Source organism: Equus caballus, chromosome 11 (assembly GCF_041296265.1).
Source record: "Equus caballus isolate H_3958 breed thoroughbred chromosome 11, TB-T2T, whole genome shotgun sequence".
NCBI classification, from domain to species: domain Eukaryota; kingdom Metazoa; phylum Chordata; class Mammalia; order Perissodactyla; family Equidae; genus Equus; species Equus caballus.
The window spans coordinates 20402096-20418849 of NC_091694.1; the positions used below are offsets into that span (position 1 = coordinate 20402096).

At 58.0% G+C, this 16754-nt stretch overlaps 2 protein-coding genes across 5 annotated transcripts; one reads left to right on the forward strand and one right to left on the reverse strand.

Annotated features, from left to right (window-relative positions):
* Window positions 1-546: 546 nt before the first annotated feature.
* Window positions 547-9490, forward strand: PLEKHH3 (pleckstrin homology, MyTH4 and FERM domain containing H3). 4 transcript variants are annotated; one of them, XM_023652500.2, is made up of 13 exons: window positions 547-1212; window positions 3171-3226; window positions 3582-3661; window positions 3764-3955; window positions 4042-4199; window positions 4311-4431; window positions 5214-5520; window positions 6362-6569; window positions 6804-6940; window positions 7251-7383; window positions 7590-8048; window positions 8347-8538; window positions 9105-9490. In XM_023652500.2, the coding sequence occupies exons 1-13, from the start codon at window positions 1051-1053 to the stop codon at window positions 9279-9281; spliced, it is 2382 nt and encodes a 793-aa protein (XP_023508268.1). In that variant the 5' UTR covers window positions 547-1050; the 3' UTR covers window positions 9282-9490. The 4 variants fall into 4 exon arrangements, 2 of the variants coding, with proteins under 2 accessions (XP_023508268.1, XP_070083343.1); XM_070227242.1 differs by having other exon boundaries at window positions 553-1212; window positions 6804-6931; XR_011423206.1 differs by having other exon boundaries at window positions 575-1212; window positions 7590-8023.
* Window positions 9491-10370: 880 nt separating this feature from the next.
* TUBG2 (tubulin gamma 2) lies at window positions 10371-15079 on the reverse strand. The gene is made up of 11 exons (XM_001493699.6): window positions 14757-15079; window positions 14380-14492; window positions 14070-14237; window positions 13686-13754; window positions 13257-13336; window positions 12727-12853; window positions 11984-12070; window positions 11720-11869; window positions 11136-11288; window positions 10891-11052; window positions 10371-10765 (listed from the first exon to the last, which is right to left on the reverse strand). The coding sequence occupies exons 1-11, from the start codon at window positions 14803-14805 to the stop codon at window positions 10568-10570; spliced, it is 1356 nt and encodes a 451-aa protein (XP_001493749.1). The 5' UTR covers window positions 14806-15079; the 3' UTR covers window positions 10371-10567.
* Between the last annotated feature and the right edge of the window lie 1675 nt (window positions 15080-16754).

Sequence of the window (16754 nt, forward strand, 5' to 3'; positions counted from 1 at the left end):
TCAGCTTCTTCACCTCAAAAGGGAGGTGACTCAGACCGAGGAATTGGACTCCTTTATCCAGGGGCGGAGGTCCACCCCTAGAGCTGAGCCTGGCGCAGGTAGCTAAGGCTCTTTCCTTTCCCAGGGACCCTAAGACGAGACAGGACTTCAGAGGGCAGCAGTCAGCACCTTCCTCTATGCCCTATGCCCTTCATTTTCCAAAGCTCCCTATCAAGAGGGTTTTTAATCTGTTGGTTGGTGAGTCAAGAGTTAAAACAAGAGCATGAAGGCGGGCTTCCGTGACGTCACTAGCTCTCTGCGACCGACCTCAGAAGCGGGGGCGTGGCTAACATAGCACCGCCCCCTCCCTCCCGATTGCCCTGCCCCTCCCCGCTGTCACTAAGCCAGAGGCACATGATGCAACCCGCCGTGGTTTCAGTAGTTTGATTGGTGGCCGCGCCCGGCGCCAGGTACGGGGATTGGACAGAGGAGGCTGTGACGAAAACTGGACCCTGCCCTGTAAAGAAGGGAGGAGAGAAAGAAGGGGGGGGCCGCCCGGGAGGGGAGGGGGTTGGGGAGGCGGGGTCCCGGCGCTGTGCTCGCGTCCCTAGCGCGCCAGTCCCGGGGCTGCAGGGAGCGCAGCGCGCGCGGCCCGGGCCCCGGCCACCGGACACCCTACCGGACACGACCCTCCCTGGAGCTTGGACAGCTGCCCACCTCGGACACTGAACCGGACACTGCCCCCCACAGGGCTGGACACTACAACGGACACTACTTCCCAGCTCCGGACATTGCTCCCTCCTCACCCCCACCCCCACCCCGGGCCCTGGACGCTTTCCCCCTCCCCCTCCGGGGTCCCAGACCCTGAGCCCCGCCCCCCCCCCCCCGCAGGCTCTAGGTAGCGACCCCTTGAACCCCAGCGGCAGACACTGCCCCATTCCTGTCCCCCTCTCCCTTTTCCTCCTCCCGCCTCATCTTTCCCCCGCTCGGGTCGGAGCCCCGCCAGTTTCTCCGACCCCCTGCAGCTCGGCCCCGGCTACCCGCGCCCCCATCCTCCGGCTGCTCGCCCAGATGCCTCTCCCCGGGGGATTGTGGTGGCTCCTCTGCTGCCGTCGAGGCTTTACTCTTCTGCACCGGGACTACGGGGACGGCGAGCTTAGCGGGGACGGGGACGAGGACGAGGACGAGGAGACCTTTGAGCTACGGACCCCGAGTCCAGCGGGCGGCGGGAGGGTAAGTCCCAGGGGCTTGGAGCCTTGTTTCAATCCCTCTCCCTACAACCGGCCGTCATGCCTGATCCTGCTCCAGACTCCAGCCAAACGCCCTGTGCTTGGGGACTGGGGACGTGGGAGAGGTTTTTTTTTGCCTGGGGGCCAGAAGCCCCCTGAAGCTCAAGGAGCAGCCCTACTCGGGATGTGCCTGGGGGCCTCGCTCCGCACGCTGGGCGCTGTCCACCTGCTGGGAGCCCTGAGGCAGGGGAGGCGTCACGCGTGGCCCGACCTGGCCCTGCCTCTCCCTTCCCCGCCGGGCCCGCGTCCCATCCCGTCTCCTTCCGCCTCCGCCAGCGCCGAGGAATGTGGAGAGGCCGGCTGGGCGGCTCGGACGCCTGGGTCCGCTCCGCTCAGCTCCCAGTCCGTGAGCGCTGAGCACTGGGGCCAGATGCGGGAGCTCCCGCCGCAGGGACCTGGGCGAGGGGGAGAAGGTATCCTCAGATTGGGGTCCGTGACGGGGACCCCACGGAGAGGGAGCTGGGGGCCACAACTCTTCGAGGACCCCTCCTCATTACCCTGCCACTCTGGAGAGAACTCTCGGCCCTCCCTGGTGAGGCTCCTGGGGAATCCCTGAGGGGATGGTGAGAGACACGCGGCTCCCCGGTTTTGTCGACTCTCCCCGTGGGGAAACTGAGGTTCGATTGGTGTGGGAGACCTCCATCCCCTGACGTATCCTCTCCGATGCCCCTGCCCACCGGCGACCAGACTCGATTGTGCTGTGGCCTGGGTCAGGCTCCCATCCCCCGCTCAGGGGTCTCCAGCAGGCCCAGTGGCTCAGTGCCCGGGTGGGGCGGGCTGCGCCGCCGGGGCCGGCGCCAGCACCTGGCGGAGGCGGAGGGCGGATAAATATAGAGGAGGGGAGGGAGGGAAGCAGGGGACTGCGATTAGGGGTTGGTCTAAGAGAGTGGTCAGCACCTGCCCCCGTGGTGGTGTGACTTAGAGCCCCTCTCAGATCCTCTGGAAAATAGGTGGATCTGCACCCCAGGAGGGCACAGGACCCAGGCGTCCCCAAGCTTCCAGCCTGGGCAGAGTCGGCTCTGTGAACCACACCAATGCCTCCCTCAGGCTCCACCTCCACCCCCCCTCCCGAGAGCTTGGGGACAGGTGTCCCTGGCCCCCTCCCCCACCTCCCCTTCTTGGCTTTAGCAGTCCGGGCGCAATGGGACAGTGGCACGATTCCCGTCTGACCTGACTCCTGGAGGAGTTTGCAGCCTCTGTCAGACCCCAGTCTACAGTTGAAGTTCCAGGACATGGGGGTGGGTGGGGGAAGGGCAAAGTCCTGAACTGCACCTCCCCTGCTGAGTGTGTGCCATTCCTCAGCCTGGTCAGTCCTTCCTGAGCCCCAGCAAAGGGGCAGGGTCTCTGCTTACCATTGAGTCTCAGGGGTGTCTGTGGGAGGGCATCAGAAGTTCTTGGAGAAAGCCCTGTACTGAAAGGGTCCCTTTTCCCTTCATTCAAGTCTGTGCCCATCAGTCAAGGAAGGGAAAACGAGGAGGGGGGTGACTTCGAGCCTGCCAGGAGAGTCTTTATCCACCTCTCCCTTTTCAAAGATGGGGGAAGCTAATGCCCAAAGCCTCGAAGGTACTTGCCAAGGTTCCACAGCGAGTTAGTGGTCCATCTGGTGTTAGAACTCAGGTCTCCTGACTCTCTGCCCAGTGCTCTTTCTACCCTCCCCACCTCTGATTGCATCTTCAAAGAGTAACTGAGACGACGAGAGAGCTTTGGCTTCTTAACTAGGGCTGTTCTGTAGAGACTGGCCAAAGGGGCAAGCCCAGCAGCTTCAGCTCCCTGGCTCCGTCACAGTCACGACCCCACTCCTTAATTCCTCAATCCCCTGAGCAGCGCTGTCCTAGGGGGAGAAGCCACGGGCATTCCCGGAGGAGGGCTCTGATCCGAGGACTGCCCTGCCTGTTTCCCCAGAGCCCCCTGGACGTGACGCTGACGCAGCCTGTGAGGAGCGGGCCGGTCTCAGACAGGTGAGCCCCTGCGTCCCATCTTCCGGAGACCCTAGCCCGTTCCCGGGACCCCCATCCTTGCCGTCTTCCCTCCCGCTGTTGCGAAATAAGGGAGAGGCCCTTACACCGCCGGACGCTGTGGTTTGGCCGGGGTCCCGGGGGGGCGGTCCGGCTGGGGGCGCGGGGAGGAAGGGGGGGTAGGGGCTATTTCTGGTGCGAGGTCAGAACGGCCCAGCGGTTCCCACAGCCTGGGGGAGGGGTGCCCAGCCCGGGAGCAGGCACCCCTCGCGATCTAGGGAGCCCCTACTGAGGAGCCCCCTGGAGGCGGGGTGAAGGACCGGCAGCCTCGCCCAACTCTCCCTCCCCTCCGGCCCAGGCTGCAGAGCTGGGAGGAGACGCGGAGCCTCATCCCGGAGAAAGGGCCCCCAGAGGACGACCCGGACGTCGTCGTGAAAGGTGGGGACCTATCTCACGCACTCTGGAGGCCCCCAATCCCAACTCTCCAGGGGATATTGTCGTCTCCTGCTGATCCCCTTTCCCTCCCTGTCCTCTCCCCAGGTTGGCTGTACCGCGAGCCCCGCGGAGGAGGGGCGCGGCCCTGGTTGCCTCCGCGCCGCGCCTGGTTCGTGCTCACCCGGGACTCCCTGGACCAGTTCAGCAGCAGCGGGAAGGGCGCGCGGCGCCTCGGGAGCCTCGTGCTCACCAGCCTGTGCTCCGTGACCGGCCCAGAGCGCAGGCCCAAGGAAACCGGTGAGACCTCGCGGGGACTCTCCTACCTCCCAGGCCGGCAGCCCCAGCCGGCCCTGATTGCCCTCCGCCTCTTTTCTTTCCCCCAGGGCTGTGGTCAGTGACCGTGTCTGGCCGGAAGCACAGCGTTCGGCTCTGCTCCCCGCGCCAGGCCGAAGCAGAGCGCTGGGCGGTGGCGCTGCGCGAAGTGATCGCCTCCAAAGCGCCGCTGGAGACTCCCACCCAGCTGCTGCTCAGGGACATTCAGGTGCGAGAGAGGGGACTCCATTGAGAAAGAAGAGAGTGGTGGACCCAGAAGCTTTCTGGGCTCACAGAGAGTCCCTTTCTCCTTCACTGTGACCCTTTCCCTGGCCTCTAGGAGAGTTGTGGGGACCCGGAGGCCGTGGCCCTTATTTACCGGCGGAACCCGATTCTGAGGCACACCAGCGGGGCTTTGTACGCCCCACTACTGCCCCTGCCCTATGGAGTCAGCGCGCCAGGTGAGTGGCGCCATGGCCCAGGTCCCTCGGATGGGGAAGCTGAATGCCTCACCTCACAGGGACCTAGGAGTCCTCAGGGGACCTACCCAGCCCTCACCTTTCAAAGGATGAAGGTGAGCTGGAAGCTGTCCAGACTGACGTTCCGCATGGCAGGGATGGAAGCCAGCACGGAAAAAAAGGCTCCCTTTGGCCACCTTCTCTATGGGTCTCATTCTGCCTATTGATGCTCCTTCATGGGTTTTTACATTCTCCTCCATTTTTTCATTACTCTTAAGACCAGGTCATACTACCTTTACAAGTGGTAGAAAAACCACCACTTTGGGAGAATGAGCTGGCCTCATCCAGCTATACTTCTCCCCAAAAGGGCATAGTGACTGGCCCAGATCCTAAAGCTAGAGGATTAAGGGGAGCCTGGAGAAGAACCCTTCTTTTCTGACTCCCAATCCAGCCCGTTTTCTAGCCCATGGTGATGACTCTCAGTCCCCAATTACAGAATCTGGGGTTTCAACCTGTGTCCTTTAGTCTATCCCTCTAGGTTACTTATTCAAAGTGCAGCCTTAACAGAGGAGGGGTGATTCCTGGGAGGCAGGGGTTGAGAGTTTGGCTCTCTCTGTGGGGACCATTGCTTTCCCTTCATTCTTCCTGTCGTTCGAACTCTCCCCTTCTTACCACCCCCTGTCCCCTTATACTCCCTCTGACCTTCCCCTGGTTCATGCCTTCCTCCCAGGGCCCAGCTCCGTGTCCCCTCTCCAAACCGTCCCTCCACCCCCACCCTTCCGCAGGTCCAGGCTACGCACCCTTGCGTGAGGAGGCGGTGCGGCTGTTCCTGGCGCTGCAGGCGCTGGAGGGGGCGCGGCGCCCCGGGCCCCTGATGCAGGGTGTGCTCCAGACCTGCCGGGACCTGCCCGCACTCCGCGACGAACTCTTCCTGCAGCTGGCTAAGCAGACCTCGGGCCCTGCGGGCCCCCCTGGACCCCCAGCTACCCAAGACCCCGCGGCCCTGCGGTACTGGCAGCTCCTCACTTGCATGAGCTGCACCTTCCGGCCTGGGGGAGCTGTACGGGGGCACCTCCTGGGTCATTTGGAGAGGTGAGAGGGCAGGGGTGGGGTAAGGCCAAGGCAAGGGAGCCACAAGGCTGGGAGAGAACGACAGGCCTTTCCAAGGCGTTTGGCAGATGGAGAACTTAGAACCAAAGAAGGGAAGGGACTTGCTCAAGGTCAGGGCTGCTGCTAATATGTACAGCGCCTTTGTGGGAATTACAAGATCGTATCCCTCTTGTGGACGGAGGAATTACAAAAAGGCGCCCCCTTTGTGCAAAGGAATTATTAAAACGCTGCTTTTCCTCGGGACTGAGGTAGTCCAGCGCCAGGGCTTTTAGGTTGGAAATCGGAATGCGCCTGGATTTTGGATTTCAGCCTGAAGAAGGATCATGAAGACTGGGAAATGGAAGGGGGCAGCTAGGAGAGAGCTGCCAGGGGGCTTAGAAAGTAATTCAGGGCCGGCCGGTGGCCCAGCGGTGAAGTGCGCACGTTGCGCTTTGGCGGCCTGGGGTTCGCCGGTTCGGATCCCGGGTGCGGACATAGCACCGCTTGGCACGCCATGCTGTGGTAGGCGTCCCACGTATAAAGTGGAGGAAGATGGGCACGGATGTGAGCTCAGGGCCAGTCTTCCTCAGCAAAAAGAGGAGGATTGGTAGTAGTTAGCTCAGGGCTAACCTTCCTCAAAAAAAAAAAAAAAAAAAAGTACTTCAGCTCCATACAGAGAACCAGGGGTAGATTCATAGGACCCAGTCACTGCCTTCAAGAAACTTAAAGTTGGAGAGGACGGAATTGATGAAATGAAATAAACTATAAAATAAGAAGGCAGGAGGGACAGGGAGCAGGAAAGCGCTCGCTCCGAGCACTGATCCTCGGGTTCTCCCTAACCCAGGACGGAGCAGGCGCTCCCGGACTCGGAACTGGCAGAATTCGCGCGCTTCATCCGGAAAGCGCTGGGCCGGACGCGCGGCCGGGAGCTGGTGCCGTCGCTGGCGGAGATTTCCGCGCTGAGCCGACGGCAGGAGCTGTTGTGCACCGTGCACTGTCCAGGGGCTGGTGCCTGCCCTGTGGCCATAGATTCCCACACCACGGCAGGGGAGGTAAGGCCACAGAAAGACCCCCGAGACCTCAACCCTTCCTCCCAGCTTGCCATGCCCGGCTCTCCTGGTGCCTGGGCCCTAGGTTTGCCAGAGTCTGAGATTCATCATTTGGGTAATGGGTGTCTGTGGCGGGACTAAGTCCTGAAAGACCCTTCCAGTTGGATCAGCCCCTCCAGAAGTATTAGCAAGACCCCTGCGCAGTCTGACTTCCCCCTCACGCTCTCTTCCCTCCAGGTTGCTCGGGAGCTGGTGGGGCGGCTGGGCTTGACCCGGAGCCGTAACGCGTTCGCACTGTACGAGCAGCGGGGGGCCCAGGAGCGAGCCCTGGCTGGGGGGACTCTCGTGGCCGACGTGCTCACCAGGTTTGAGAAGTAAATGTCCAGCCCCAGCCCTGCTCTCCGTTAGCCCATCTGCCTCTCAGTTTCGGTCAATCCCTAAGCAAACGTTTATTGAGCGCTTGCCACTACCCTGCCCAGTGATGTTTGTTGCTGGTTCACAGATGGACCCCTGCGAGCTGGCGGGTTGCAGTCTGGCTTCCGGACTCACCTCCGCCGTCCACTCCGACGGGGCCCCGCCCCAAATATGTGGCCCCGCCCCCAGTTTTGTCCTGCCGGATCCCCAGCGGCCGGTGCCTCGGGGGCCCTGCTTCTGCGTCACGTCGCGCCGTTTTCTCTTCTGTAGTCTGGCCGCTGAGGAAGCCGGGCTGGAGGACTCGCCAGACTCGGGTTGGAGACTGTGTCTGCGTCTTCACGGACCTCTGCACCCTGAGGGGCTGTCCCCAGACGGTCACGAACTGCCTTTCCTCTTTGAGCAGGTAAGGATCTCCAGTATGCGTGTCTCTCAAAAAGACCCCCGAGCCTGAACCCCTCCTTTTCTAGGCCATCTCATTTAATCTTTCTGGCAATCCTGCGGGAGGCTCTACTCAAACCCAGGCCGCAGATCGCACACCCCAAGGTGCTTTCGCGATGGTCCAGCGGTCCAGCCGCCGTGCCCGCGCTGACGCCGCTGCTCCACCCGCAGGCTCACGCTCTGCTGTTGCGCGGCCGGCCGCCCCCGCCCGACGACACGCTGCGCGCCCTGGCGGCGCTCCGCCTGCAGAGCCTGCACCGGGACTTCTCCCCGCGGGCGCCCCTGCCGCGCCTGGACCGCTTGCTGCCGCCCTCGGCTCCGCCGCGTGAAGACTCTCCCCGTCCGGTCCCCAGGCCTGCCCCCTCCGCCGCCCTGCTGGCCGGGGCAATCTGGAGCCCGGGCCTGGCCAAGAGGCAGGCCGAGCGGGCCCGGCGCGGTGGGGCCGGCCGCACGGCGGGAAGCCCTGCCCGCGAGGGAGGAGGTGGCGCCGGCACGGCGGCTGCTGTGCTGGGCGGCTGGAAGCGACTACGGGGCATGGGCCGAGCTGAGGCCATGGCTGCCTACCTGGCTCTGGCGGCGCAGTGTCCAGGGTTCGGCGCTGCTCGGTATGACGTTCTGGAGCTGAGCACGGTGAGGGGGAGAAGGGAGAGGGGACTCTGGTGGCCCAAGCCCCACACCTTTGCCACAGAGCCACAGGCCCCCAGTGAGGGTCACTTCACTGCGTACACCCAGCACCGCTGCCCATCTCAAACCCCAAAAGTCACTGGCCCTTGGGCCCTCCCTCTCTGGAGCCTTAGCCCCCTGCACACATGCACTGTGGATCACAGCGGGGACCCGGAAACTCCCCGCTCACAGCCATCTCCCCCAGACCAAAAACAGTGCTGCAGGGTCCCCTCCCTCCACCCTGACTCTGCCTATCTGTGGGCAGGAGCCTGGTGGGGGCGCTCCACAGAAGCTATGCCTGGGCCTGGGTGCCAAGGCCATGTCCTTCTCGCGACCGGGTGAGACAGAGCCCATCCACAGTGTCAGCTATGGCCATGTGGCCGCCTGCCAGCTAATGGGACCCCACACCCTGGCATTGAGGATGGGAGAGAGCCAGCTCCTCCTGCAGAGTCCCCAGGTGAGTAGGAAGAGGCTGTAGAAGGAGGAAAGGAAAGGATGTTAAGAAACATTTATTACACACTGAGCATGGGCCAGGTATAGCTCTAGGCCCTGGGCATCCAGCAGTGATCAAACACAAGCTCAGGGAGTTCACATTAGAGCAGGAGAGTCAGACACTACACAAGGAATCAGACTATTTAAGGTAGGGATAAATGCTACACAGGAAAAGGTAGTGTGATAGGAAGTGACTGGAGGGAGCCACAGCATTAGGTAGGATGGTCAGGAAAGGATACTCAGAGAAGGTGACATTTAAGCTAGCCATAGGAAGATCTGCAGGAACAGCATTCCAAGTAGAGGGAATTGCAAGTACAAAGGCCCTGAGATAAGAATAAATTTAGCATATTAGCAGAGCAGAAAGAAGCAAGTGTGACTGGCATCTAGTGAGGGAGGGAGAGAGTGATGATGAGGAAGGAAAGGTTGCAGGGGATAGCTCATGGAAGGCCTTGGTAGGGGCCTCGGTAGAGGATGAGACAAAGAAGAGAACCCAGTGGCCCCTGTGGCACTCTGACCTCTGCCCTCTCTTAGGTGGAAGAGATCATGCAGCTGGTGAATGCCTACTTGGCCAACCCCTCCCCGGAGAGGCCCTGCAGCAGCCCTTCTCCTCCAGGCCAAGACCTGCCAGGCACCTCCCCTCGCAGCCAGCACCCGGGCCTGGACGAGCCCCAGGGACAGTCTGGCTGTTTAGGGCAGCTGCAGGACTGAGCCTGCCAAGAGGTCACCACCTCCCTCCTGCCTCCAGCCTGGACTTGGACTGCTCTGAAATTTGAGGGAACCATGGACCCTTGTGGCCCTGCAGGGACAGGGCACACCCCATACCCAAGGGCTGCAATGGGTGCAGACAATTTTCTAGTTTTTTTCTTAATTTATTTGTAGAAGAGAAGCAAAAGAAAAAAAATCCTTATTTACACAAACTCTTCCTGTGGGAGTGTTGTCAGTGTGACAAGTTGGAGCCCTATAGCTCAGAGCTCCACCCCTGGGGACACCCACACTCTGGGCTTTGACCAGCACTGAGGGGAGTGGACACCACAGGGCTCCACCCTCCTTGACCTTCTGGATTTAACCTCTTCCTGGCCAGTATGCTGCCACAGGGTGGTGGGTGGGGCAGGCAAGAGGGTGGTTTTGGAAGCTGGCAATTACTCACCCTCTCTTCTCCCTTGAGTGGCAAAGGGGTGGCCTCCTGGCGTCCCTGAGGCCGGAGGACAGTGAGTCATCAGGACTGGCACTACCCAGTTCCTATCCTGGTGTCCAGCTTCCAGGCCCTGGTTGGGTCCATCTTTGATGTGCCTACTGCTTTGGGCCTAGAATGGAGAGAAGCTTGGGGCAGGATCAGACCCAAGAACTTCTCTGGCACAGATGAACACTTTATCAGGATGGGCTCAGCCCTTCTCCTGAGTTCTGTTCCTGTTTTATCGGGTTGGGTTGAATTGGGTTGGGTCCCTGAGGATCTGATGGACTTGGGCACTGGGAATCCAGAGTCCCGGCCTTCCTGACCTGCTCAGAATGCGGCAGGCCCTCTTTTAGCAGCCCCCACAGCTTCTGCCCTGAGTGGAGGAGGCTGGGGCAAACTGATCTGCCCTGGGGCAGGAGCTTAGGCACTGAGGAGACAACAGACCTCCGTAACCCTCTGTGATCTTGAGATAGAGCTACTCCAGTAAAATAGCCTGGTTCTAGGTGAGGGATGCCAGTGGAAACAGACCAGGTAAAGGCCACTCTACCAACACGTGCCTGGGAAATGGGAGGGAACATGGAGATCCCTTCGTCATCCGCCATATTCACAAACCAAGCCCTGACTATATTCACAACCAAGCTTTATTACTTTATTAGATTCAACAAGCATATCAAGGGTCAGGGTATGGAAGGGAGGAAGTAGGGCCAGCTCCTGAGCTGGAGATGAGCCTAGAAAGGTTGTTGGTGAGGGAATTGGGGTCAGAGGAACCAGGCATGATGGGGGCTGTGCTTACATTCCAGGGGGAGTAGTGGGGAGGAAGTCACTGCTCCTGGGTGCCCCAGGAGATGTAGTCCGGCCGGGTAGCTGCATGGTACTCATCTATGAGCTCCTGCACAACCTCCCTGGACCTGTCCAGCTCGTCAAAGTTCTCCTTAAAGATGTCCTCCTTACGGAACTGCTCCAGGAAGGCTTCCCGCTTCCGCAGCTTATCATACTGCTGGCAGGAACTTTCAAAGAGCTGAAAGAGATAAAATCTCCAGGATGGGAGCCAGTGCAGGACAGGGAGTTGGAACAGACACGCAGAGAATGAGAAGGTGGCTGGTAGAACAGAGTGGCCAAATAAGACCAGGAGACTAGCCTCACCGAGGAGATGCTGGTGTGGTTGGCCATCATGAGCCCACTGACTCGATGGGCTGAGGGCAGGTAGGGAGACTTCCTTGACAGGGCCACCTGGATGCTGGCTGGGCCCCAGGGGATGAAGTTGGCCAACTTCCGTTCCCGGATCCTCTGCAGGCTCTTGTGGACCTGGGGAGGGCACAGGCACGATGACAGTAGCCTCCCCTCTGCCCCTGTGGGTTCCGGGGGTGGAATGAAGGGGCCTCCCCTACCTGGGTGGGGTCCACCTCCCCCTGGATGATGTTGAGGATGGCGATGTAGCAGTGGTTGGTCTGGCGATCTCGGCCTGTGGACACCATCACGTTCTTGGGCTGCAGCAGCCGCCTCATGACATCCAGGACCGTGGTCTTCCTCACGCTGGCCACCTGAGGGGAGAGTGGGCCACAGGGGCAAGGCCAGCACTCAGGGCACAGTCCAGAGAGAAGCAGACAACACAAGTTCCCCACCAGACTCAGGGTAGTATGGTCTCTTTGGGGAGTGTCCTTCGATTCAGGTCTATACTGAGCCTCTGCTGTGGGATCAGGAATCTTAGCCCTCCTCAGCTCAGCAAGCTCATGGCCCTGTGCAGGAGCAGAAGCAGACCCCGTACAGCCCACGCCCTGCAGGGAGCCAAAGGCCAAGGGAAGGGGAGAGCAAGTCAGCAAGGAAGTCTTACAGCCTTGGCCAGTCCCTGAGTGCAGAGCCTCTGGGGGCTGCAAAAGGCGGTTCCTGGGGCCACAGGGAGAAGAGAAAGGCCAGCTGAGGGCCTGCTGGGCCCAGGGCCAGCCTGGCCTGACACACTGAGGGCTGCTCTTACTGACTGGTCCGTGGTGAGGGGGGTGTAGCCGGTCATGAGGAAGTGGAGCCGCGGTGTGGGAATGAGCGAGGCAATGAGGCCGATGAGGTCGTTGTTCATGTAGCCGGGGTAGCGCAGGGTGGTGGTGCTGGCTGACATGATGGTGGACACCTGGGGACAGGGGTGCCATGTCATGCGCCTTGGCCTGGGGGGGCCTCCCTTCCCCAGATGGCACCCCAGCAAGGAGGGGTTCTATTCCAAAGGAGTCCGGGAGTGGGGGCTCACCAGCTGGTTGATCTGGGAGAAGGAGGGGTTCTGGATGTGCAGGCGGTCTGTGGCGATCCGGTTCAGGGCTGTGTTGTCCAGCACCACCTGGGGGGACAGAAGAGGGTCACAGCACCTTTTTGAGGAGAAAAGGGGCAGAGAAATAAGTTATTAGCTTAGCTCCCCTCTTAACTCCAAATCCAAGAAGTAGGTTTGTTAATTTAAAAGGAAAAGTACTGTCTGGGGCAGCAGGAGACACTTTCTACCATCCAGTACAGTAAACAAATATTTGAGTGTCTCCATGTGCCACACACTGTGCTTGGCTCTGGAGACACCATGGAGAGTAAAACAGGCATGGTCTTCCCCCTCACCAGGGCTACAGTCTAGGAGAGGGAGACTGACATTAACTAGAAAAGGATAGTTACAGCCTGAAATATGCACAAAGGAATTTGACCTTGATTGGGCGGAAGGGAAAGTTTTGCTAAGAAAATGACTCTTGGGCTGAGAATTTAAGCATGAGTAGGCATTAAATAGGCAGAGTGGGAGCACTTAGGGAGGTGGGGTATTCACTTTGTTGAGAGTCTGGCTGCCTAAAGAGACTGTAAGCAACTTGGGGTCAGGTCCTTATTTCATAACTTGGGCCTTCAGGTATGGCTTTGTTGGTCCTGTGTTCTCTGGGGAGGGGCTTGGGAATGGCAGGATGTATGTGTCTCATCGGTTTGGGGAGGCAGACCAAAGCCCCCACTCCCTCCTCCTACGCTCACCACACAGTCTGCATTCTGGGTCAGCCTCTTGAGTGTGAGCAGTGAATTGTAGGGCTGGACCACCACATCGCTCATCTCATCCTGATTAGGAAACACTGAGTACGTCTGCACCAGTTTCTTGGGGTACCTGGGGGTGAGGAAGAGGGAAAAGGGAAGGTGGCAAAGTGAATTGGAAGGCCCCTCATCACTGCCCATCTCTGCCTTCTCCAGGGTCAACAGGAGTCATTCCTTCCCAAGTGCCACCAAGCTCTTATGAAAAAGAGGTGAGGGCAGAACTGAGTCTTCAGGGCCCAGGAGCCAAAAAGGATAAGCCTAAAGAAGCAAACCCTATAGGTCCCCTCCTCTCCCTAGGCAAATCCTCCTCCCAGAGTTATTGCTTCCAAGATGTTCCCTGGGTAGCTAGGCTCTGTTCCTATCTATGACTCAAAAGGGTAGTGGCAGCCCTTCCAGTCCAAGATAAAAAGTGACAAGAAAGAAAGACATTACCTAGGGAACTAGGGCTAATGCCTTTTCGCCAAACACAGGCTTACCTGTCATTCAGTCGCTCCAAGAGATAGGAGCCCAGGCCAGAACCTGTCCCCCCAGCAATGGAATGACACAGCACGAAGCCCTGCATGGGGAAGATGGAGAGGCAGTCTCCAGGGATCTGGGGGAGAGGCTTCAGGCTTGTCTCATCCCCCACTCCCAACACACTCGTGTCTCAAGACTTCCTGTGTCTCCATCCAGGCTGAGGCTCCTTGGGAAGGAAGGCTCATGCGGAAGGAGCTGATGCCATCCAGATTAGGATCTCCCTGATGACAAGAACTGTTCCTTATTTACCCCAACATCTCACATTTGATGCTCAATAAATGAGTTTTGAATTGAATGCCCCCATCACACGACCTGTTCACGCTACCTCCCGACCTTTCCCCAGCACTTTTCAGCCGCCTTTTTTTTTTCTTCAGTGGGCAGAACCTCACCTCTAGGCTGTCACTGCCATCTGCTTCTCGGTCTATGATGTCGAAAATGTCTTCATGGATTTTCTCACCCTGTATAGAGACATGGGAAGGGAGGGTCAGGATGAAGGTTCTGCAGAGCATCTCTTTTCAGCACCAAGAAGTCTATCCTGGGGCACTGCTGCTGCTCTCAAACAGAGCCTCAGCAGTGGCCCTCAACCCAGAGATGCTACTTTCTAAATGATTTGCACACACTGCATAAACCTCTCCCTGACTGTCCCTCTTGTTAGGGTATCCCTTTGTCTCTTATTTATTGTCAGTCTGATCTGGTCATATCCCCAGGCTGCTTGAGCCTGCCTTGTCCAGGGGAAGGAACATCAAGGGTCTCTGAGACAGCCACCTGGATACCTGGGAGAATCCGCTGGCCCAGTTGTTGCCAGCCCCTCCTCCATGCTCCGACAGGTAGATGTTCTCTGGGTTGTAGAGCTTGGCATAGGGGGAGTTGAGGATGGAGTGGATCACCCGGGGCTCCAGGTCCAGCAGCACCGCCCTGGGGATGTAGTGCTCATCGTCTGCCTGTCAAGGGGAGTCCAGGAGGGGGCCAAATCAGCTAAGGCCAAGGCCTCCGTCCTCCCAACTCTGGCTCCTGCCTGCCCTCCCTCCTCAAGCCAGCCGCTGCCCTTCCCTTTAGGACCCCTGGCCAAGTCGCTGGGGGCACCTGGTAGAAAAAGACGTCCTTGCGGTCAGTGCCCTCGGTGGCAAACTCCTCCACGATGCCCTCGGGGCTGATACCATGCTCGGCGCACAGTTGTTTCCAGAACTCGAACCCAACTAGGGGATGGGGAAAGATGCCTGAGTCAAGTTAGGCTCAGAGGCTGCCACACTCAGAGGGTGCACCCAACACGCCTGGTCTGGGAGCCGTCACAGCCCAGGGCTGGAGGCGCGGCTCTTGGTCTGGGGCTTGTTCCTTCATCATGCGCAGTACGGGAAGGGGTTCATTGGAAGGAAAAGGGGGACTGGAGGATGCCAAGCACTTGGGTGGGACCCGAAGGGGTAGAACCGGAGACAGGAGGGGCCCGGCGCTCGCTTGCTCACTCTGGTTGCCGCACTGGCCCAGCTGCAGGGTGATGATCTCCCGGGGCATCGCTCTCCAGACGTGGGCGCGCCAGCCTGGCCTGGCGGGAGTCACGGCAGAGACGAATGCCCGGCAGCCGGGTGCCCAGGACGCGAGGAACGCGCGTTCTCCTCGTCTTTTGACGCGGGTGCTCGGTCTGCGCGTGTGCAGTGCGGGCCTCCCCACGGCCAGCGGGCCAGGGAGTCCAACCTGGGCATCATTTCCCTAACAGCAGTCGCAGCTGGAATTCAGCGCAGGCGCAGAGTGAGGCCACGCCCCCTCCTGCCCCCCCCCCCCCACCCCCGGCCCCAGCTCCGCGCCTGCTCAGTAAGACGCCGGAGCTGCAGGGTGGCGACGGGCTGTGGGGGAGGGGAGGGGAGGGGAGGGGAGGGGAGAGGAGGGGCGTCCCAGGTGTATGGGGTCAGCGGCGCTATACCGATAGGTGAGCTACTCTACTGCCTCTGCTCAAGCCAATTTTCTTCTTTTAAATTTCTCTTTTTAAATTAAATATACCTAACATAAAATTTACCATTTTAACCATTTTTAAGTGTACAGTTCTGTGGCATTAGGTACACACGTTGTTCTGCAACTGTCACCACCATTCATCTCCACAACTTTGTTATCTTCCCAAACTGAAACTCTGTACCTATTAGACAGTAATATCGCTCCCCCCTCCCCATGCCCATCACCATTCTACTTTGTCTCCATGAATTTGACTACCCTAGGTACTGCATATAAGTGGAATCATACAGTATGTGTCCTTTTGTGTCTGGCTTATTTAGCATAATGTCCTCAAGGTTACTCCATGTTGTAGCATATGTCTAAATTTCATTCCTTTTTAAGACTGTATAATATTCCATTGTATGTATATACCACCTTTTGTGTTTATCCATTTATCTGTCAATGGACAATGAGGTTGCTTCCAACAATTGGCTACTGTGAATAATGTTGCTATGAACATCAGTGTACGAATATCTGTTTGAGTCCCTGCTTTAAATTCTTCTGGGTATATACCCAGAAGTAGAATTGCTGGATCATGTGGTAATTCTATGTTTAACTTCTTGAGGAATTGCCATATCATTTTCCACAGCAGCCGCACCGTTTTGTGTTCCCACCAGCAATGCACAAGGGTTCCAATTTCTCCATATGCATGTCAACACTTGTTACTTTCTGTTATTGGGGTTTTTTAAAAATAATAGCCATCTTGATGAGTGTGAAGTAGTATCTCATTGTGGTTTCTATTTTATTTTAAATTATAAAAAGTTTTAAGCATACAAGCATGATTTTGTATTTTTACTATATATTTTTTGTTTTGAAATTTTATATAACTGGTATCAGCGTGTAATATCCTTTTGCAACCTGCTTTTTTCACCCTACATTAGATTTTTGTGATTTAGCCATGTTGACGCGTGTAGGTTTATCCTGTTCCTTTTAACTGCTTTATGGTATTTCAATATATGAATAAATGAATATAACCAGTCTATTCTATTTCTATGCAGGGACAATTAGATTGTTTCCACTTACTCCCTGTTACATCAAACAAGTAATGGGGCTGGCCTGGTTAAGTTCGCACGTTCCGCTTCTCGGCAGCCCATGGTTCGCCAGTTTGGATCCCGGGTGCGGACATGGCACCGCTTGGCAAAAGCCATGCTGTGGCAGGCGTCCCACGTATAAAGTGGAGGAAGGTGGGCACGGATGTTAGCTCAGGGCCAATTTTCCTCAGCAAAAAGAGGAGGATTGGCAGTAGTTAGCTCAGGGCTAATCTTCCCCAAAAAACCAAAACAAAACAAAACAAAAACAAGTAAAAGACTTGTCTGCTTGTGAACATGAAGGAAAATCTCTCTGCCAGGGGCATGAGCAGCTTCAACTTTACAAGGTTTCAAATATTTTCTCCTAGATGATTGTACCAATTTACACTCTTACCAGCAGTAGAGTTCTCATTTCCCTACACTCATCCACACTTGAGCTACCAGATCTTA